This window comes from Colobus angolensis, unplaced genomic scaffold, assembly GCF_000951035.1.
Source record: "Colobus angolensis palliatus isolate OR3802 unplaced genomic scaffold, Cang.pa_1.0 Scaffold75, whole genome shotgun sequence".
NCBI classification, from domain to species: Eukaryota; Metazoa; Chordata; class Mammalia; order Primates; family Cercopithecidae; genus Colobus; species Colobus angolensis.
This window is the reverse complement of record NW_012121265.1, coordinates 7039787-7062689: the sequence shown is the minus strand read 5'-3', so window position 1 is coordinate 7062689 and position 22903 is coordinate 7039787. Positions and strand designations below refer to the sequence as shown.

Here is a 22903-nt window from a genome sequence, read left to right as displayed (position 1 = left end):
CAGACCTACATCTCCAAATGCTTGATCAAATTTGGAAAGCTGTGGGTCAATAATAAAAGCATGTACTGTAGGTTCATACATTTATGTAAGATATCATTAAGCATTTTAGTAAGTTGCTATATAAAGTCAGAAAAGACTAATTGTTCGTATAGTGAATTATGTAGGAAACTGTCTTAAATACAAATCCAACACATCAAGAATATGTTCATTTTTTGGTTTATTAAAACAAAACTACATTTTCTGTGTTTCTTGCAATACATTAACAAGCATAAAAATCAACTCAGTATTTCCAAGTATGTTTCGCTCACAAAATCACAGTCATTTCACAGTACCTTACAGTAATTCTTTTCACAACAGTCTTAACATTTCTTTATACAACAGGCAAATAGTTTAATACCTTCCATCAAGACATTTCAGAGCTTTAGATGTTCAGAAATAAGGTCAAGAATCTCTTTCAAATGCAATCATTAGTTTGTATTAAACTAAAATGCCAGATAACAAGTCTCGGGTTTCTACAAAGAGTTTTAAAAAATAGGTTTACAGCCCATAGTAAGTCTTATAAACCTCAACGATAGGTCCTGTCACGTCTAAACACTACAACTGTCTGTGGATAAAAATCTGCATTCAGTTGTACAATACTTTCTTCTACATCTGAATGAAAACCTTATTAACCCCAATTCATCCATGTATTCTGATACGTTCAGTGAAAAAGCCAGGATCATTGGGGCTGTTCTTTCTATCAAAGGAAAGAGCTCCGATCACCTACAATATAATTTTCTGTGCTTATTTTCTTTAGGGGAGGAAATACACATCTATTCAACGCCACACTGGATGTTACAAAATGCATGTGAATTCTGCCCCAGTGCCATGTGTTCATTACTGTTTTGTCTCCTTAAAGAACTATCTAACAGTGTTTCCCAAAATGCTCTCCACAGGACATTAGTGAAAGGTTCACAGGTATCCCAAAGGAGAAAAAGGTCCTGATGTCAAAATAGTTTGGGCAATGCTGGGTTGAACAGTTTTTCACTGCCAGATGCCAAGCCCTTACTGCGCTAAAGTGCATTATAAGTTTCCATGTGCAAACTTAGTTCCCAGCAACACCATTTCTATAAAACACTGATGAACATCTCACAGAGCACTCATATTACATGGAGTACTATGGGAAATGCTTTTCCCGGTCCAGGTTACTGGAAATTCCACAATCTGGGCTTACATTCATTGTAATCCCAGAAATATTTTCTCCATATACCCTCATGACTTTGTGAGATTTACCAGATTTCAGAAGGAAGACTCAATGCCGTCTCAGTTAACAGTTCTACACACTTCACGCTAGTTTTTGCCTTGTTTTTCACGCAATTTTAAGAGTACATAAATTCCTTCCTCTCTTCTGAATCACTTAGGACATTCTAATTTTTAAAAACAGAGAGCAGTTGCATATTGCTTAATTTTTTTTTTTTTAACTTGACTCACAGTCTTCCCCTGAAGGGCATGCATTTCATGTTATAGAAATGCAATAGAGTAAACTGTAATAAAATTATTTACAAGCACCTAGTTTGTTTAACCTTACATGGAAGCCATCACTGTTGGAAAACAATGAGAACGTATCTTTTCGCAAAACGGTGCTATCTGGAAGCTTTATTGTGAAGATGCTTTCTTTTTTTGTTTTTTGTTTTTCGGTCATGAGGCACTGAAGAATGAGTTGTGCTGAAATTAACTCAAAGGTCAGCTTGTCTGGATGAGCATAACTTTGGTTGAGATTTTTCTCCCTTAAAAAAGATTTTCAAAGCACCAGTTAATTACAAAATGCATGCATATTTATCCTCACAGTGACTTAAGTGGTAAGAGAGCTAGCAAAATCATACATTGCATTCCTCAAAGCATCTGATCGAACTTCTAGAAAACAAACCAACCAAAAGGGAAAATAATGCAAGAGAAGCCATATTTTCTCTGCTTAGGCTGGAGAAGCAGCAGCTCTTTGCAGCAGTGACAGGCAGGGCAGAGTATCCACTGGGAAGTGAGTCCCCACCTTGAATAATGGTGAGCTTGAGTAATCCTTAATCTACAATTTAAAGGATGAAAAAAAGAGACTAGTGAAATGTTTGATTCCCCAGATAAGGAACACCCAAGACTCCCTGGGTATCCTCCAAATGTAGCCAAGAAAAGTGTTCTTCTACCCTAGTCAGTAAAATGGAATGCTAAAATGTGATTATCTCATTCAACATCAGAGCTACTACAACTGACAATGACTTAACAGTACCTCAATTCCTATAAAGAAAAAATATATTTTAAATGCAGAACTTGAGAGGGATCACAACAGCATAGCATTATTGCTATGAGTTTCAAACATGATACTTCATACAATGTGAAATATCAATCAGCATCCCTCCCTCTCCCAAAACACACGTTACTCATGAGATACTATTAGTGTTTAAAATCCAAGCTTATAGAAGTACAAACTTAATTCTCAGTATTTTTATACTAAAGTCAAAGAAACTATGTAATACTCATCTGGAAAAATTCTTAATTCCATAATATCTTAGAGATAAACAACAGTAAACTGTTAGAAAATGTTTTAACATTACATGATATTTAAGAAATCACCTTAATTACCATAATAAACTAATAATTACGCTCCCTGTTCACAAAAGGCACCGACCAATTATGAACAGACCATTTTTCATAATTATTTACCACTATGTGGCATAAGGGTTTAGGCATATAACCCATAAAAATTTGTTAAAAGTCACGGTTTTTCCTCAAAGCTAAAAATTCATAAATGCCTCTAACCATTACCAGTCAGTAGGGCCACCACATGCATATACTGGACAGGTTGTGCACGGCACAATTCAAGTGGGCACCTGGACTGGGGTGCAGTACACAGTCTGTGTGCAGTACAGAAAGCCCTCATCAGTTGTGGCCAGGGCACTGTATTCTAAGAGTCTGTCAGCTCAAGCTAATCAAGTTAGGAAAGTTGCTATTTGGTTGGAGGATTTCCAAGAAACAGCTGTACCCGTGAGAAGCAGGTATTACCTGAGGGGTAGACGGGGTACAGACATAAAACAGGAAGGGTTCTAAATATTTGCTGGTCATTTAAAACTCAATGGCACTTTTTTATATGAGCAAAAGCCTTCAACACCAGTTTTCTGGCCAAGTTTCCCTAGAATTTTGCCAGCCAAATTAACTTCCTGATGTTAATTATTTGATTACAATATCTCAGTTCCCGACCTAAACTAATACTGTCTGTTTTCACATACCTCTTAAAAACATTTTCTATATCTGACTGCAAAGGACAGCACAGTGATACCTGGGTGTGATATATATCAGTCCATTCATTTATAAAGCACTTGGGATAAAAGGTGCTCCCATTAAAAATGTAGCTACTATTGACAAAGATAAAACTGAAAAAGAGTGAAGGGATGACTCAATTATTTTTAAAGGAAGCATTAACCATTAACCAGATAATATACCAACAAATTACCCAATAGCACTAAGTATACCATATAAGATTCAGTTCTAGAACACAGCTACATTTCTGTGTCCATCACAGTAATTAGTCCTTAAAAGCTGTACTTAAAATGTCAATCTTTAATAAACTCCAAAATAATGTATTGAGATTTCATCTTGTAGTCTTCGGATTGTGAGTTGCGAATAGAGGCTGAGGTCCCCCCAAGTGTTATCTGCAGGCTGCTGTGTGGATGCAGAGCTGAGAAGATCACAGATCCATGGAGGGAGAAGGCACTTGTCTTCCAGGAGATCACTGCGGGACAGGGCAGGCCTGACCTTGCGACGGCACCTTCAACTCTCGAGCCAGAAGCTGGTACCTACAAGGGACTCATCTCATGACCTTCATTTGCCAGCGGTGCCACACGTTACCTACAGCACCACAAAACTCAGAATATATTCTAGAAGTTTTTGCCGGTTGCATTGAGGTAGAAAAGTGCTGCTCAGTTCTAAAACAGACACTCTCTTTTGTTTGGTCTCCTTGAAAACCTAAAGAAAAAGTTTAGATTAAATTAAAGGCAAAAAATAAAAAATAAAAAAAAATTTCTATCACCAACCTGACCTGTAGTTTCCTAGACCTCAGAAGGCAGTAAAGGCACACAAAACCATATCCTGGCTTTAAGTAAATGTATGCATGTGTGTGTGTATGAGGTGGGAGTTTACAATGCAAGCAAGGTTTTCTTTTCTTTTTTTTTTTGATGGAGTTCAACCAACATAACTATATGCTAAAATTTTAACCAATATAACTGTACTCTAAAATGACTTAGAATAAAGTCACAAACAGTCCCTCACAAAAGGCCACTAGTATCTCTATGGAACTCACATTCTCCATCAATCATGAAGGTAAAGGACACCTGAGGATACTTCTAGAAATACTTGTAAAAATACAAGAAAGTAACTAAAAATCATATGGAATAATTAAGAGCCAAGATTGTGGTCCTAATCCCAAAGTCAAAAATCTGAAGTACTCCAAAATCTGAAACATTTTGAACGCCAGCATGACGCTCAAAAGACATGCTCATTAGAGCATTTTGGGTTTCGGATTAGAGATGCTCAACCTGTAAGTCTAAGGCACGTATTCCAAAATCCAAAAAAATCTGAAATCCAAAACATTTCTGGTCCCAACATTTTAGATAAGGGATACTCAACCTGTAGCACCTTGAAACATATTGATACCAGTTATATATAGCAGTTTGGGAATAAATGTGAAACCAGTAAAATTCCAGAACATTCAAATAAATCTACACTGATGGGTTTCACCTTCAACATAGCCCAACCCATCCTACATGCTCCATTCCCAAAAACGCCTGTATCATTAAGCGAGCAGAAACTGCTTCTCTTAGGGTCCACCCCACCACAAAGGTAGCTCAAACAGACTCGATCTAAAGAGAACAGAAGCTAAGATAGCTTTTATACCATAAATGGTGGACACCTACCCCAATATCCTTAAACATTTTCACAGCATTCTTCACAAGACAGTATGTGGCACTCTCAGCTGAAGAGAGAGAATAAAACCCTGTCAAATGGTTAGGCCCAACAAATCATGACAATCCCAATAGCCACAGTAAGAAAGTATGGGGAGCTAGGAAGAGAATGAGGGCAAGTCAGCAGACAGGGGTGGGGCCCCACGTCCACCACTGGCGACCTGTGAGTTCTCAGCTGACTTGCTGTTACACCTACTTTGTGTAAACCTACTTTGTCCTATATTGAGGTAAACAAGAACGGGAGGGGGAAAGAAAAGAGGGTGTAGAGAGAGAAATAGGGAGAATGGAGGGAAATAGAAATACCTAAAACATCCATTGTCCAGGATTGTTGTGAGAATCAAACGAGACAGCGTATAAACATTCTTTAAGCTACCCAGTGGTACACAGATGACTGTACATCAGTGGAACCAGAGAAAACACAGGCCTCGAGGTTAGGAAACAAGATTTCTGATCCCAAGATCACCCATTAACTAGCAGTGTGACCTTGGGTATTTTCCTCAACTCTAAAACGAGGTGATTAGATTAGATTCCTTCTGGCTCTGAAAAGTGATTCAAAGTAGTTTCAGCTCCAAACTACAACTGTATGAAATACTACTCCCACCCCAATCATATCTCCTGAAACAAACAAGACGGAGCGCTGGCCAAGATGTGCAGCAAGTGAAACACACACTGTTGTGGGAGTACAAGCAGGTACTGGAAACTGTTTGGCGGTATCTACTAAAGCCGAATATATCTAGAGCCTACAACCAGGTAATTCTGTTCCCATATATATGCTGTATATAGGGGCACAGATGTTCACCAAAAGACATATTCAAACATGCTCACAGCAACACTGTTCAAAGCAGTTGTGAACTGAAAACAACCCAAATATCCTTCAACAGCAGAATGAATAAAATGTGGTAATTTATACAATGGAACACTACATAACAAGAACAAAGGAACAAACTATATGCAACATGTATGAATCTCAAAAATAACGTTACGTGAAAAAAGCCAGACGTAAGAGTGTAGAACTGTATCATTCAACTTATATAACATACCAAAGAAGATAATAGTAATACTCTACGGTGTTAGAGGTCAGGATAAGTTTGCATTTTTCCAATTTTCTACAATTAGCAAATTTCTCTAATCAAAAAAAAAAAAGATTTTAAAAGAACAAATAGTGACTCAACATACCATATACTGCAATGTTTCTTTCTGTTCTGGTTACTAGGTATTTGTGCAACTTCTGCAGATATTCAGGTTCTGGAACAGGACCACTGAAGTTGTGAACAAAGATGGCAGCAGAGCTGTAGGCCTCCAGCAAAGGCCCAAGGAGTCTCTGTAAGAAGGTGATAAACTGCTGGTGCTCCTTGGATTGGCTCACCTGAGTGTGCGAAAGCAGGAGATGAACTCATGAGGAAGGGACAAGAGACACAAGGCAAGAGGACAGAGGACTTTCTCTGGAGAGCCAGTAACGTGAGAAGATGGCCACTCACATCGGCACTACATGAAAGCAGCCCCCTGCCCCTCATGCAGAGAATCTCTGCTGGAAACAACTGCTGGCTTTCAAACACATTCTTTATGGTAATCATCCACTTTTTTATAGTATTTGAGGCTTGTGTTCATTGAACAGCCACCTAGAAGAAATTTTCATAACTGAATGCTGTAATTATGACATGCTATCATCACTGAAAACAGCTGCTCCTAAGACTAGGCCTTCCACAGTTTGAAGCCTGGGCTCAACAGTCACTCAAATCTGCAAACCAACCAATGGGAGACCGCTAAGATCATCTCATTCCTTCTTCAGCGCCTATTCCCCGCCTCCCCTAAATGGCCTTTGCCCACAGTCCAGCAATGTGGGGAATGATGGCCACCGTGACGGGGGTGCTTTATGGCCGGAGGGCTCTCACTGTACCTACCCAAAACGCACTGGTTCGGTGAAGCCCCTCTGGAGTGTGAAAGCAAGATCACTGCCCAATCTTAAAACTACACTAATACCACCCAAGTGAAAAAGAAGACAATTTCTAAATGTCAAAAAAGAGTAATCCACTTAGAGTATTCAGAAAAGATGGGTCATTATTACTAAGTTCTAAAATTATAAATTAGACAAAATTGACTTTTCTAAATCAGGGACTTTTTCTTAATCTAAATTTTCTCCTATAATGGTATTTGTTTTAACTGACAGCAAAGAGCTCAATATATGAAATTTTGGGAGGGACAGCAAGAGTGACTCAAAAAGAGCAACTAGGCCAATGGCAGCTCAACAGCAACACTGCTGCCTCATGAGGGGGTGCAGGTGTAGATAAACAGGTATACACCTGTGTATTTCATAAAAGGATGGTGAAAGTCTCACCTATAACATTCATCTCCCTGACTTTTCAGACTCTCCTTTCCTTTTCTACTTAAACCGAATAATTTAAGGTATTAATTCAACTCAAACAGTTTGAGTGTCTTTACCACACAGAAGGCACCAGAGCTAGTTGGGGAGTTCTTTAGATATGAAGACATCACCAGGGCTCTAGCTGATCTCATTGCAACATAAACCTCAACATATCCCTGTAATATCCACCAGAATTCTTCACCAAAGTACCTTCAGGTAGCAATCTCGCTGTTCCTCCCCAAAGTCACTGTCTTCATCTTCTTCATCACTTCTCCAAGACAAAGGTTCAGGAAGCTTCTTGTCCCACTGCTGCTCAGCAAGACTAGGACTGATATCTTCCTGGTCATCGTGCTAGGCCAAGGAGATGATGGATAGTAAATAAATCTGCACTGGCACACAAACAACTGCCCAGTGGAGCCAACAAGGCAGTCCTCTTCTCTGACCCTTCCTGGCTCTTCTCTGTTTAGCCATTCATAATGTCAATCCACTTCCCTTCCAAACTCAAACTCAGTCGGGAGACAGCCGGGGACAAAAGAAAGGGCGGGTAGGAGGGGAGAGCTACCAGAAAGATCCAATAAAAGTACTCCCACATATTCTAAATTGATATCTACTTTTCCAGGCCATCCCCTCTACACTAAATCTACCAAAATTAAGACAGAATCTCAAAAATGAAAACTGCAGATGTGCAAGCTACAAGCATACTGATAGGTGTAACATCTCAACTTAGCATACAAACTTCTGGATGTCACGGAATCAAGTCAGGATATGTTTTAGATAACACAACTTACAAATAGGAACCAAAATATTAAATCATCCAAAGGACACTTATTCTCCCCATTCTTATTTTTCTCTTCTCTACATCTGAACATGACTCTATACCAAATGTAATTATTGATTTGTTTATTTATTTATTTATGAGACTGAGTCTCACTCTGTCGCCCAGGCTGGAGTGTAGTGACACGATCTTGGCTCACTGAAACCTCCACCTCTCCGATTCAAGCAATTCTCGTGCCTCAGCCTCCCAAATAGCTGGGATTACAGGCGCGCGCCACCATGCCCAGCTAATTTTTGTATTTTTAGGAAAGACAGGGTTTTGCCATGTTGGCCAGGCTGGTCTTGAACTCCTGACCTCAGGTGATCCACCCACCTTCGCCTCCCAAAGTGCTGGGATTACAGGCGCATGCCACTGCGCCCGGCCAATTATTGGTTTAAATAAGTGGTATAAAAGGGAAAGAAGAGCAAGTAACTTCATACAGACAAATAAAGGAAAGCTCTTCCTCTTACCTCTGCCACTGTAAGAATGCCGTACCGGATAAACTTTCCTACCGTTTCGTGGCACACTTGGTAAAATGTCTGGCAGGGCTGAAAAGAAAAGTCATTTAGATGTAAATGCCACCATTCTATACTTCTTTTTTTAAAGGCAGAAAACATGGTACAAGGTAGCTGCCAAAGCCTTCCATTCTGTTACCTCCGTCACCCCACTGAGCAAGTCCTGTGATTCCCAGTGCCCACATTCTTGATACACACATGGTCATGGACAAAGCCCAAGAAGAGACCTCTGTCACTTAACTGGCAGAGCACCCAACACTGCACCACCTGCAAGGGGTACTCCTGAGCTCAATTCTCTCCCCACACACAACGTGGCAAGCCCTCTGAAGACTGCTTATCAGTTCCCCCCCACCTATTTCTTTTACTTTCTAAGACAAGTTTTCCGCAACAGTTATAATAAATACCATATACAAACGTGGTGATTGAGGAAACACAACACTGGAATAAGTAAACAAAAACCAGAGAAAAGACAAAGTCAATCTTCGAGTCTTATCCGCCCTTGTCCCTCCCATCCCACCACCCACGGTTCATGCAAAACAGATTCCCCAACAGGACCACCAGGACACCTCACCCAAAGCACGGCGTGGAGGGGCGGTACTCCTAACACATGCCCTTATCTCATGAACATCTCAAGACACATTCATACAAAAGAAAATATCGGAATTCAAATAAAATATGAATTCTACATGTCGACGATTTTGAGAAGAAGGAAATCTACTGCTAAATACATATGTCTCATGATAAACGCCCAAGTGTTTGGGTATAGAATATAAACGCTCATTAGTACTGCTGGGCTTTGTTTTCCTCATTTGTAAATTGAGAGGGGTTGAGCAGATGATTTTTTTTTTTTTTTGAGATGGAGTCTCTCTCTATCACTCAGGCTGGAGAACAGTGGCGCGATCTCGGCTTACTGCACCCTCCACCTCCCAGGTTTGAGCGATCCTCCTGCCTCAGCCTCCAAAGTAGCTGGGACTACACACGTGTGCTACTACACCCAGCTAATTTTTTTTGTATTTTTAGTAGAGTCGGGGTTTCTCCATGTTAGCCAGGATGGTCTCGATCTTCTGACCTCATGATCTGCCCACCTCAGCCTCCCTAAGTGCTGGGATTACAGGCATGAGTCACAGCACCTGGCCGAGCAGATGATTTTTAAGGCTGCTTCTGACTCTTACCATCTGTGGGTCCATCATCTACAGGTGGGTGCGTTAATTATTTACAAACCACTGACCCAGTGGCTCACACACAATACGTGCTCACTAGCTTTGGATGCGACTGCCTGAGAACATTGAGCAATCTGTCCTATCATTGCTCATACTGCAGGATAGATTCAGTGGAGCAGTGACCCAGAGAGCAAACCAAGATAGTAAATGACATATTGGTTTGGTGGTCACTGAAATCCAGGAGTGGAATATAAAGTATCAAAAATGGGCCAAACATTCTCTAACAGAAAAACACGGAGGTTATGTTTTCACGAAAACGCTCAAGCAAAGAGACCAGGCAACACTGAAGAGTCTTCACTCACCAGTGAGATGGTGCCCTCATTGGAGAGAAGGTAGCACAGGCTGGCCGCCTTCCGCACCAGCTGCTCCTGGCTGATCAGGTTAGGTGGGGTGCCGGTGGGCCCCCCCAATCCCCTCTTGTTCAGAACTGCATAAAGGCTGCAAGCTAAGAAAAGGAAAGCAACAATGAAGTTGCCAGCTCAAAGTCTCCAAGAAAAACTTCAACTAGCTCAAATAACCTTAAGAGATTATTAATACATCAAAAATAATGGCCTGTATTTCGAGAAATTTAAGTAAATCCCACAAGATTAAATGCTTATGATTCCATATGATCCCAACTGCATCAAAAACCTTCTCCAAACACATGAGCCCCCTCTTCTCTCCTTCCTCTCTTTTCTCTTAATCACAAATGAGGCCCTCCACTCACTTTGCTGCCCTGTATATATCTCATCTCAGTTAGATTTTCATCTCCTGGATTGTAGGCCACTCTACCTCTCCTGAGAAATAAGGTAATATTATACAAATGGCAATTCAGTAATTACTCATTGTAGTTACAAACGGTGATATAACAGGAGATTACATTTTCATTTGAAAACTAAAATTATAGCCACATTCCCTCAAGCAAGGGGCTATCACCCAAATTAAAGCAGATACCACTATGTGTTTTAAGCTTTTTTATTTTCCATGAAAATATTTCAAGGACTGACATACCTATGATGGCCTCCATGATAAAGACATGAAGTACCCCATTGCTGTAGAAGTTGAGTTCGAAGACTGCTGGGACAGTTGTGCTGGGGGTGATAAAAAACTCATCATTCCTGCTAGTGTGGGTGATTGTGACGCAATTTCCCAGCAGCTGTATGGCATGCATTACTACATCTTCTGAATTTCCTGAGAACCCCAGGTCAAAATCACGAGCCAGGACTTCCTCTTTCATCACAAAGAAGTCTTCGACCAATGTGGAGAGATCAATTCCCTAAAGAAAGAGACAGAAATGGTATCATGACAGTGGAAAACCTACTTTCCAAAAAGTTGGGAGGTCAACACTCCAAGACTTTCCTCTTGCCTTGGCCTTCCTGCAGCTCACTGCTAGCACAGAGAGAAGTAGGGCCAGAACACCAATGCAGAGCAAGTCAGAAAACTGCTTCAAAAGCTGGTCCTCCAGGAATGTCAAGGCATTACACATGCTAGTGAACACTCTAGCCGTGAAACATGATATGCACACGTAAGATCACAAGGGAGAGAAAAAAAGCCATCTGCAAGTAAGGAGTGCTTATTTTTTAGCAAGATTTCCTTCATTTTAAATATTTATCTGACAAATATTTACTTGGTGCCTATATATACTGGCACTGTGTTTGGTGTTGAGAACATGACTGAACAAGACTGGTGTGGTCTCTTCCATCATGAAGTTTAGAAAAATGTATTTTGGGAGGATAAACGGTGGGTTCTAAAATGTCAATCAATTCGTTTGGAAAGCATTTGCTGTCAGAATACATACCACATGTTAATGAAATAGATCTTATTTACATTAACAGTATTAATCACGCAATAGCTTTGTACTACATATATTAAGCAGTCTGTTTTGTTTTGTTTTTAAATGTAGATTCTTCCTCCACCAAGTTGATAAGCTCCTTTGGGCAGGGTCCTCAGCTTATTTTACTGTTTACCTCATAGTACTGGCCATGAGTGGGCCAAATTTGCCCTTGGATATGTATCTGAGCAGCTAACAAAACATTCTAATGCTTCCTACTTAACTGCAGGTGACATTGCAGACATACCTGCCTGTGTCTGTAGAGGAGTAGGCAAGCCACAATGTGTGTGGACATAATGGCACAGGACTTGCTAGCAGCTGGAAGGCAAACACAAAGCTTTTTTTAGTTGCACTTTTTACAAATATAGCTGAACTTTTTTGAAATACCTAAATTTTAAACAGGAGTATTTAAAATTGTAAAAGTCGTCTATCACATTTCCCATAAGTGTGATTTACCAAAAGGAAGTTATAATATTACAGTGTTCTGGTATAATGGAACATCATTAGAGATCACTGTTCATCATATAACAGGCTAAGACAGGTCCACCTTCAATCCAGGCCAATGGAATTTAGTTACTGAATGACAAAGAGACACTTTCATTGAAATATCAAGACCCAAAGTACAAGCCTGTTTGAGTTCTACAGGATCTCCCATTTCCATATTCCTTGACTTGCTCCCACGTAGTCTATTATAACTACAACTCCACTTCACTCTTCTTGCTGGTATTCACCATAGTAAAATGAAGGTGTAGTAAAAGGATAACAGCTGACTTGAAGTCAGAAAAGTCTGGGCTCAAATCCTAATTAACTCACTAACTAACTTCATGACTTGGGGCAAATTACTTGAATTCCTGGCCTCACTTTCCTCACTGGTAAAATGAAAATACTACCTAGCTCATTAGACTGTGTGAGAATAAAATGATTGGCCCGGCACAGGAGCCACAGTACACAGGGTGCTCAATACCTTTGTATTTCCTCTTTCAACCTGACCCAGACGTAAGAAGGAAGGGCACAGAAACACATTTGAGAATGACTACAGTGCATACCCCTACAGTGAATTTGCATAAAATTATAATTATATAAATCAAATCTGAGAACACCCATGGAATGATAATCTGAAATCACAACAACATTTGTGAGTTTTCTAAGATGACAATACATTTATGAACACTTCATTCACTACTTGTAATTGAAGTTGTCTCCAGTGTTTAAAAAAAAGTACTCGGTACTATATGTATAGCTATTAAAATATTTATAAAGAATTTTTAAATATGAATATATGTGTTACAAATGGAAAGCTGCACAATACTAAACTGTAAAAAATATTTTTAGAGACCACACAGCAACACCAATGGTTATTTGGGTAGTGGGTTTTTGCTATCTATTTCATCTTTATTTTCCAACTTTTCGACAATAAGGTATTATTTTTTGTATCCAGATTTTAAGCAGGAGAGAGACACAATCAAATGTGCTTGAGAAAGAATCCTCTGACCCAAAGTCAAGCAGGAATAGGAGCCTCCAGAATGGGAGGAGCCAGGTGAGGGAGGGAGGCCTCCCCAGTAACATTGGCAGGAGGCGCTGAAAGTATCATCAGGGTCCTGGCCCAGAGAGCAGCAAGAAAGAAATCACCACTGGGCTGAGCAGCAAAGAACCATTGTGCTGCCTTGGGATTTTAAAGCAGCCTCCACAACAGTACACAATTGTACAACTTGGAACTTAAAGAAGACTGATCCTGCAGTGAACTCACACTCCTCTCCAGGTTCACTTTAATTATTTGTGTATAACTATCCCACTGACGAGAACATAAGCTCGTTGAGTTCAGAACCATTAATTATTCATTTTGTATTCTCCACGGCTAAGGCAAAGCTTTATACAAGGCCACTCATATTTGCTGCATTATAAAAACTCATGGGGTCAAAGCAGAAATGGACATGCAACCATAAATCTAGACGTTGTACCACAAATTAGTTCAAGTAGTTCAAATAAAACACATTAATGAGCAATAGAGGCAACAAATCATTTTAATAATAACTATCTTTAAAAAGCACAACAACTACCACATGAACACCTACAATTACCAGACACTGTATAAGATGTTTAACTCCAATTACCTCAAATCCCCATGGTATCACCTTCTTTCTAATAACTTACCTATCACCACCTGTGAATTAATAGAAGTGGAAACTAACCTCAACAGATTCCAAAACCTTATAGTTTGTACCACACCATGATGAATCTAAATTGTAGAATTAAAGAGTCTGGTATTCTACTTACTGAATAGAATATGCTCAGCCAGATTTGCAATCAACCTCCTTCGCAGGAATTCATCTGTTGCACTTCTGGACTCATTAATGGATGTGTCTCTACCTTCATCAGCAGCATCATTGGGTCTAAAAAGTGTTTCGAAAATCAACCCACAACCACACTCTTTTACAAAGCAAACTATGTGGAACTGATCTTTCAATGAATTAGATACTTTAAATTACTATATACTTTAAATTTAAACCACACATAGAGTATTTCTATGGGTTAGTCTCCTCCATAATAGACTATATTATGGCCTGGCCAAAAATTGTTATTTAGTTATGACTAAATAGTCTGTTGATACATCACTTCCAAAACCACTGGCAGAAAGAATACATAAAGCAAGATGCCAGATTCTAAAACATTTCTGAAAATTCAACACTTCCACATATGAAAGGAAAGGCTTCATATTCAATTTATCTAAGTTAAAATTCAATTTGAATTCTGAAAAATTCAAACAGCAAAATCCTTTTCTATGGTTCACTTACACACAATATGCATAACCTACTACCACAAAAACTCAGTTCAAGTATTCAAAAAGCATAAATCAAATAAGAACTCCTATATAATTCACAAAATCAAAAAGCTTTTATAAGCAAATAATTAAAAACTTCCAAACTAATATGAAAACATGTCAACTCAATATTCCTTATTGGACCAAGAGAAAAGTTACTTGAGTAAAGAAGTGAAAATAAGAATGTGCACATTTTTAATAAGGTTAATCTATGCAATACAAGAAATAACAGATGTTTGATAGCTTGATTAACATTAAAAAATTCTACAAATTTTACCTTGCAGGAAGTATAGCTGGTAACAACGCTTGCTCCAGAGAAAGTGGAGCAGACACCGGTTTCTGACTTTGGCTTTCTAAATATTCCTGGAGAAAAAAAATATAACATGATCATTTACCCTCACTTTCACATCAACATATAAAATGTAATTTCATCTTCCAAAGGTTAAAAGGCAGTTGTGTATGAAATAAGCCATGCTATAGAGCATGGGAAATACTTTCTATGTCCTAGACTGTCTTCAGAAGTCCAGAATGATTCACAGATTGTTGCTAAGCATGAAGCTGAACTTAAGAACTGAAGACACAAAGAATAGGATGCTTAAATAAAATCATTTTAAAATTAAAAGAAATTTTTAACTTTTCTCACACGTCATCATAAAATTGACATTCTTAGTATCATTAATAGTGATGATAGACAAAATCATACTTTAAAAAATCTGGCAACCCAAGAATCACATTATTTTCAAAAGAATCTCAATCTAAAAGCAAATCATAACAAGACAGAGGAGCTATGTGACCATTTAAAAAATAAAGAAAAAGAAAAGAAATGATGAGGTTCTAAAAGATCAAAACATTTAAGTCCAGCAAGCATCTACCACAGCAGCTGGAATCTCTTAAAGTTAAGCCAGAAAGTAGAATAAAAGGAGAGGCGGGACCTTCTGCTCCTTATCCCTGGGCTCCCTACTTCAGTACCCATTCTTCTCCTTCTCCTTTACAATTTGAATATCTTAAGAATTTAAAACAGCAAGGGCCTCAGGGACCTGCCAGTCCCAGACTTTCAATGTGGATGGCACTATCTCTTAGGATGTGTGGTACTGGATTCTACACAATAGGACATAGCATCATCCTGTCAAATTTGCCCAGCTTTGGCTGTGTGAAGTGGCTCACACCTGTAATCCCAGCACTTTGGGAGGCCGAGGTGGGAGGATCACCTGAGGCCAGAAGTTTGAGACCAGCCTGGCCAACATGGTGAAACCGTGTCTCTACTAAAAATACAAAAATTAGCCAGGTATAGTAGCGGGCACCTGTAATCCCAGCTACTTAGGAGGCTTAGGCAGGAGAATTGCTTGAACCTAATGGGCAGAGGTTGCAGTGAGCTGAGATTGCGCCACTGCACTCCAGTCTGGGTGACAAGAGGATGAAACTCCATCTCAAAAAAAAAAAAAAAAAAAAAAAAAAAGTTACCCAGCTTTTAGGGGAGGTATTTGGAAAACTTTCCCCTAAAGGCAATTTTAAAACATAAGATACAAATACATATTATAAAGGCACATGCAAGATTCACATGAATTTTTATTTTTTTACAATTATTTATTCGTTTATTTATTCATCCATCTCAAAAACTTTTTTGGCTTCTGGGGTTTTTTAATTGATATATAATAGTTGTACATATTTTGGGGTATATGTGATATTTTGATACCTATATACAATGTGTAATGATAAAATCAGGGTAATTGGGATAACCATCACCTCAAACACTTACCTTTTTTGTGTGTGTTGGGAATATTACAATTCTTCTCTTTCATTTTGAAATATACAATAAATTACTATTAACTAAAATTTCCCTACTGTACTATCAAATACTAGAACTTATTCCTTCTACGTGTTTTTTGTTCCCCTTAGATGCTCATGAATTTTAAAAAAATAATAATAGCAATAAATATTGAGCCTGATATCTCCCAAAAACAGATACTCACTCTTCTTTGTCAATAGGCAAATTTTGTGGAAAAATTTAGGCAACACCACCTTTCTCATAGTCCTCATTTTACAGGAGAGCAAACCAGCCCCAAGTCACACAGAGAGGTGCTGTTAGAGTCAGCACTGGAGCCTCCTGACTCCAGGTCGATGCTTCAACCTGGTTTCATTTCAACAGACACTCACCTTTAAGGAAAACGGCTGTGCAAAATCCACTCGGACACAACCATAGTTTTTTCGTAACATTCTAATAACACCTCTTGCTATACTCCACAGGCTCTCATTCTTCTTAGGCTTGCCCTAAATTCCAATAGTGATAATCACATGGTGAGAAATAAAGCCAACACATACACAAACATTCTATTATCCACAGAATAACTTGTTTTATGGAAACTGTAAGTTCATCTTGAAAAAGAACAATAAATGAAGAAGGAAAGGAAGCAGTCATTAACTGCGGCCTGTCAGAAAATGTTTAGTATTCAAAGATGCTCAAAGATGTAATCATGTCATTGGCAGATGGAATTCAGTCAATGAAAAACAAAACATTTAATACTATTTCATTTAGTATCATGTTCACACAATTCACAAAAATACAATTGCATACTAATGAAGGAAAAATATGACATAGCCTGGAAAACTGTTCTGTAGTTCTTAAATAAGAATAAAACATCGAAGAGGTCATGTATCTGAGGTCTGATGATCACCAGAGTCTAAATGTCTAATATTAGGCAAGTAATTGCAAATCCAGCTTCACAGTGGCCTTTGAACTGAGTATTCACTCAGTAAACACCTAGTATCTATTACATATAAGGCACAATGGCAGGACATGTAATGGACACAGACTCAGATATGAACTCGTGAGACACAGTCAGGATGAGTAGGGTATACATCAAGGACAGATTCATAGAACACAAGGAGAAGAGTGTCATACAGATCACATCACCTAATCTGTAAGCCTATCACTTAATTTCTAAAGCCTCTGATTGTCAGATGTCCTTGAATTTCTGACACGTCTGGAGCCGTAAGCTTGAAATAAGTACCTCACCCAAAATTTCCACAATAAATAAAAACAAAACTAAATTCCTCTTGAACTCTAACGGCTGACTGGAGTGGTAAGCTGGTAAAACCATTCTGATAAAGTGGTTGGCAGTACCTACTAAAGCTGAAAATACATATTTTTTAAGACCCATCAGTTCTTCTCCTAAGTGCGTATCCAACAAAATGAATGTATATGGTCATCGAGAAAAAATATACAAGAATAATTACAGCCAAACATTTTATTAACAGTAGAATAAATTATGGTATACTCATACACTGGAATACTACACAGCTATGAGAAGAAATAGACTACATGCAACAATGTGGATGAATCTCACAAACACCTGCTTAAGCAAAGGAAACCAGATGCGTACAGACCACATATTATCCAATTTACGTAAGTGCAAAAATATGCAAAACTAACCCAGTCTGAACGAATGAAATTAATGATTAACCTTGAGGGGATGATGACAGGAGAAGCACGAGGAGGGTTTCAAAGGTCCTGGTAATATTGTTCCTTGATCTGGGTGCTAGTTGCATAGATGTATTCACTTTGTGATGATTCAAGCTACATGGTTATGATTTATATACTCTTTTGTAACTATTACACTTCAATAAAAAGGTGTACTGAAAAAGTCATTGCTACTTCTCAATCTGTAGGTGTTTTTGCCACCATGACCTCACAAGTTCTTCAAGCCCAATTTAAAATATGCACATATTCATTAAGCCCTGGGGAGAACAAACCACAGATAACCTTCCACAGCAGAGACTGCAACATGGTGGCAAGTCTTCTCCCACTTTCCAATCCCATGACCAAGGTCGTCACTGATAAATCTAACCAGGTCACTTCTGCCAAGCTCAGGAAAACACCATATAAGCACTACCAAAAGAGTTAAAGATAGGGCATGAAAGTTACTCACCGTGCCCATCCAATCACATTTCATACAGTGCTTTAAACACAGGGAGTACCAAAAAAAATTCTTAGTTAATTCTAAAAGCAAATCTAAATTCTAAAAGTGAAGTCTAAAAGACTTGATAAGCAAAGACAACTTTTGTTTAGGTATCCTTACCAGTTGTTCGCCATTGTAGTGACCTTCGATAATACGATCATAGGAGATTCCAACAGGTATTATCAAGATGTCTGGGATGACATTGGTAGATAGAGTATCTACCACAACTGACAAAAGTCCCGCCCGAGCACAGGAGGTTTTTCCACTCCTAGAACGTGTGCCTTCCAGGAAGATCTCCAAGAATTGCTGCTGTCGAAGTAATTCAACTATATGCTGGGATATAAGAAGAAAGTAAAACATGAATTCAAGACCACTCAACTTAGAATGAGCTCAGAAAAATTAAATCTTTTTTTAAAAGCAAAACAGAAAAAACTATAACTTGACTACTGACAAAGTATCTTATTCACACTAATAAAGCAGCTCCTTCAATGCTATATTTTGGTAATAACAACATTAACAACAAAAAATTAACAAACTCAAGCAATAATCACTCAAATTTCTCAAAGAGTAGTGTTTAAAAAATTTCAACTCAAAAGAGTCCTTTTTCCTTCCACCGTGATAACCAACACAAGGGCCCTAAGGATAATTAGAGATCACACATACCCCATGGAGCAAAGCTCTGTAGAGAACATCTTTCCGTCCATCTGGTGTTTCATCAAGCCTTCGTCGTATGAAGAAGCCCCCAAGCTTATGGATCAAAGTACTATAAATTCAGAATGCATGAATTATTTACAAAGAAAAATGTAAAAAGAATACTCACATTCCAAGTTGATTCAAAACATTTGCCAAATGGATACAAGCCATTATGTGCTGCTTGAGCAGCTGACAGTAAAAATGCAGGCATTTTTTTCATTTTCCACATTATTGACATGTTTCAGTCATTTACATTGTTCATCAGACTTTGGGATATCACTGTGTATAATGAGCCTCTATGACATCTGTTCCAAGCCAAAAGGAGTTTGCATGACATACTACCCGTAAAAATGATAGTATAGATTTTAAGAGGATTACAGCACACTTCTAAATTTTAAAATCCTGCCCAGGGTCTCAAGACACTGACCCTTAGACATTCTGAAATTTGCCCATGACACCTTTACTACAAAATGAATATGATGTTTATTACAAAAGCTCCTTGGGGAAAATTTTCCCAAATAATTATTGCTTACAGAGGGTCCTTGTGAGACAAAAATAATTTTATCCAACTGAAACCACACATAACCATCTTTCCAAAACATGCAACAAAAATGTGCTTCCTTCGCACACACACAGGCATAAAACAATTCTTTTCCCAACCCCATGTCTCTTTCAACAACACTAATTCTGATACGAAGTTGAAACTAAGTCAATCTTTCCAAACTCACAGCCTCCTATTCTTTTCGAGTGATACTAATATAAACATTAATATATATTTTTGGTATCCTCTACAGCAGGAGTCCTCAACCCCAGGGCCACGGACCAATACCAGTCCCTGGCCTGTTAGGAACCAGGCCACAGAGCAGGAGATGAGTGGCAGGCAAGCAAGCAAAGCTTCATCTATATTTACAGCCATTCCCCATCACTTGCATTACCCTCTGAGCTCCGTCTCCTGTCAGATCAGCAGCAACATTAGGTTCTCATAGGATAGGAGTGCAAATCCTATTGTGAACTGCACATCTGCCCATGAGGGATCTAGGTTGTGCATTCCTTATGAGAATCTAATGCCTGATGATCTATCACTGTCTCCCATCACCCCTAGTTGGGACCGTCGAGTGATTCTACATTATGATGAGTTGTATAATTATTTATTTATATATTACATTGAAATAATAGAAATAAAGTGCATAATAAATGTAACATGCTTGAATCATCTCAAAACCATTCTCCCCACTCCCATGGTCCGTGGAAATTGTCTTCCATGAAACTGGTCCCTGGTGCCAAAAAGGTTGGGGACCACTGCTCTACAGTAAATATAAGGAGGCCACAGTAAGGTGTTGCCAAAGCTTAGCATCACTCTGAGAGTAAAACTCTGCAGAGTAAAATGAATGAGATGAGCCATCCACAAAAATAACACGTGAGAAGTGGTTTGTGAATGCGTAGACTGTCATGTAACAAAAGAAAGCTGCACAAAAACAGACTAGGTTATCTACAGCCTGCTGTGTCTGAAGGACAGGTGAGCTACACAATCGCTGGCAGAATCCATGAAAGGGAAGTTGGATTACAAAAAAATTATCAGTGTTTATTAAGTAGTTCCAAGAAATCCTAGTTGAGAACCAAATGTGAAGGAAAAAGGTACAGCAAATATTCTAATTACAAGAGAAGCAAGGCTTCTCTAGAGCCCCATTGGAATAGTCATTCTTCCCTCTAAGTCTGTGCCCACCAGAAACTTCCTGATGACTTTCTAATTCAGTTTCCCAGGTTCCTTGGTTCTGGGAAGAGGTCCCCTGGAGAGCAAACACAGATATTCTAATTCCTGGAAAAGCACATCTACCCTGTAGGATCATATCACACTGTATTACAGCTAGCTGTCTGTCTACATTATCCATTAAGCTATGTGAAGGCAAGGACTATATAGTTTGTTCTCTCTTGTCTAAAGCATAGCTGGATAAATATCACTGACTGCATGAAAGCATGGCTTCTCTTCAGTTGGTCTGGTTAGCTACAGAACTCCGAAAGCCTATAGAACTCTGAGCCAAGGGATTAAGAAGGAGTTCCTTAGACTGTGATACTGAGGACACAGCACACAAAGGTGACGAATGCCATCTTGTGAAGCTCCACCTGCACAACCTGCCAGCCCACTTTCCTTCTAGTCTCTTTCTAAACTCATGCTCCTCTTATCTACTCTCTACCTACAGAGCTGACCTTAGAGATGCTTTGTGCTTTCACGTTTGAAACTTTAATTTCCCAAACCAGCTCAACCAGTTCCTCACCAATTCCTTGTTGGTGATCAGACCTACCATCTACCCAGTTTCCCAGCCGGTAAACACCTGGGAATCTTGCTCCTTCCTCTCCCCCTCTATTGAGACCCCATATGGACTAGCATTGGGTCTTACAAATTCAAGCTACTAAATACTTCTTAAATCTATGCCCTCCTGTCCAAAAACAATACTATACTTTTAATTTAAACCTTCATTATCTTCTGCCTGAACTATCCTAATGGAAGCAGAATTGATTTCATTCTTCCGAATCCAGAATGACCTTTCAAAATACAAATCTGAACGTGTCATTTCTCAAGTACGGGACAAACTCTAATCTCCCAGTTTAGAAATTGTTTTGATCTGGCTCTACCTACGCAGCTACCACCTCCAATCTCTGATCCTTCCTAATGCATCCCATATTCCCACCTTACCCAATTGTCTACCACTTCCCAACCACATCATGCTCCTGTATCTCTCCACATTTGCACATACCATTTCCCCTAAATGGAACACATTGAGGAAAACCTCTAAAATACCTTTCAAAAGGTGAAAACCTCTAAAAGACACCTTTCCCATGATATTGTACTTTTTAAGTGGTTCTAGCTCTACTAAATTATGAGGTCAAAGTAACAGGTATGGTTATCTTTTTTATCACTAACCCTTCTCCCACTTCACTGGCCCCTCCCCCCCCCACACAACTCCCTACTGCTGAGCCTGGTCTGGTAATTTGCTATCTTGCCCTTCTAACTACCTTTTATCTATTTGATAAATAACGCCTATAAAGTTTAGGTAGTCACAGTTCACCAAGTATCCCACATAAAATATATAAATAATGATGATAGTCTTAATGCATTTTTGCACTCTCCAAATTTTACACAATAAATATGTATCATTTTTATAATAAAAGAAAAAAGGCTAATGTCATCTTTACAATAACATATCGAAAGGTATAATTTAAAAAACAAAAATTCAAAACATAGCCTTTTTAATTCCTTAAATTCCAAAATAAGCTCATCTTACCTGAAGATTGGGATGTGGAGATTATTGCCTGAAGCAATGTATGGTGCTTTGATGTTATGGCAGAAGAGAATGAAAGTGAGCAGCAGATAGTCAATATGGGATCTATGAACTGGTAGAAACAGAAGCGGCAAATTCGTCTAGCAAAGGGAAAAATGCCAAATTTAAAATTCAAATGTAAAATTCAATCACACTTTGCAACTGCATATTTGGCTAGAGTCACTCAAACACTGGCTAATCAGTGACTCGCTCTTTAAAACATTTTCCAATAATAGGAACTTCCTTCAATGTAATACTTTTTGAGCTAAAAATAAAAGCAACTACAACAACAGAAATAAGTTGGGGGAAGAAGAGCAATCAAGAGTTCCAGTTGACTTATATCCTTTCTGAGAAGCAGCTCTACTGATATAAAAAGAGCACAGGTTTTGGAGTCAGGCTTGGTTTGTTTGAAA

At 38.8% G+C, this 22903-nt stretch overlaps 1 protein-coding gene across 4 annotated transcripts in view; it reads right to left on the bottom strand.

Moving 5' to 3' along the window:
* Positions 1-200: 200 nt before the first annotated feature.
* Positions 201-22903, bottom strand: part of GPAM (glycerol-3-phosphate acyltransferase, mitochondrial) — a 63399-nt gene continuing 40696 nt past the window's right edge. For 3 of the 4 annotated variants that reach the window (XM_011927873.1, XM_011927872.1, XM_011927874.1), the window contains exons 9-22: positions 22455-22591; positions 19144-19243; positions 18601-18813; positions 16679-16792; positions 14802-14887; positions 13981-14096; positions 11954-12024; positions 10887-11151; positions 10199-10341; positions 8632-8709; positions 7558-7698; positions 6162-6351; positions 4938-4996; positions 201-3990 (exon numbers count right to left, since the gene is read on the bottom strand). In XM_011927873.1, the coding sequence (XP_011783263.1) occupies positions 3874-3990; positions 4938-4996; positions 6162-6351; positions 7558-7698; positions 8632-8709; positions 10199-10341; positions 10887-11151; positions 11954-12024; positions 13981-14096; positions 14802-14887; positions 16679-16792; positions 18601-18813; positions 19144-19243; positions 22455-22591 (1830 nt within the window). In that variant the 3' untranslated portion in view covers positions 201-3873. Of the gene's footprint in view, positions 3991-4195; positions 7699-8631; positions 8710-10198; positions 10342-10886; positions 11152-11953; positions 12025-13980; positions 14097-14801; positions 14888-16678; positions 16793-18600; positions 18814-19143; positions 19244-22454; positions 22592-22903 lie in introns of those variants that run through there. The other variant, XM_011927875.1, reaches the window with a different exon arrangement.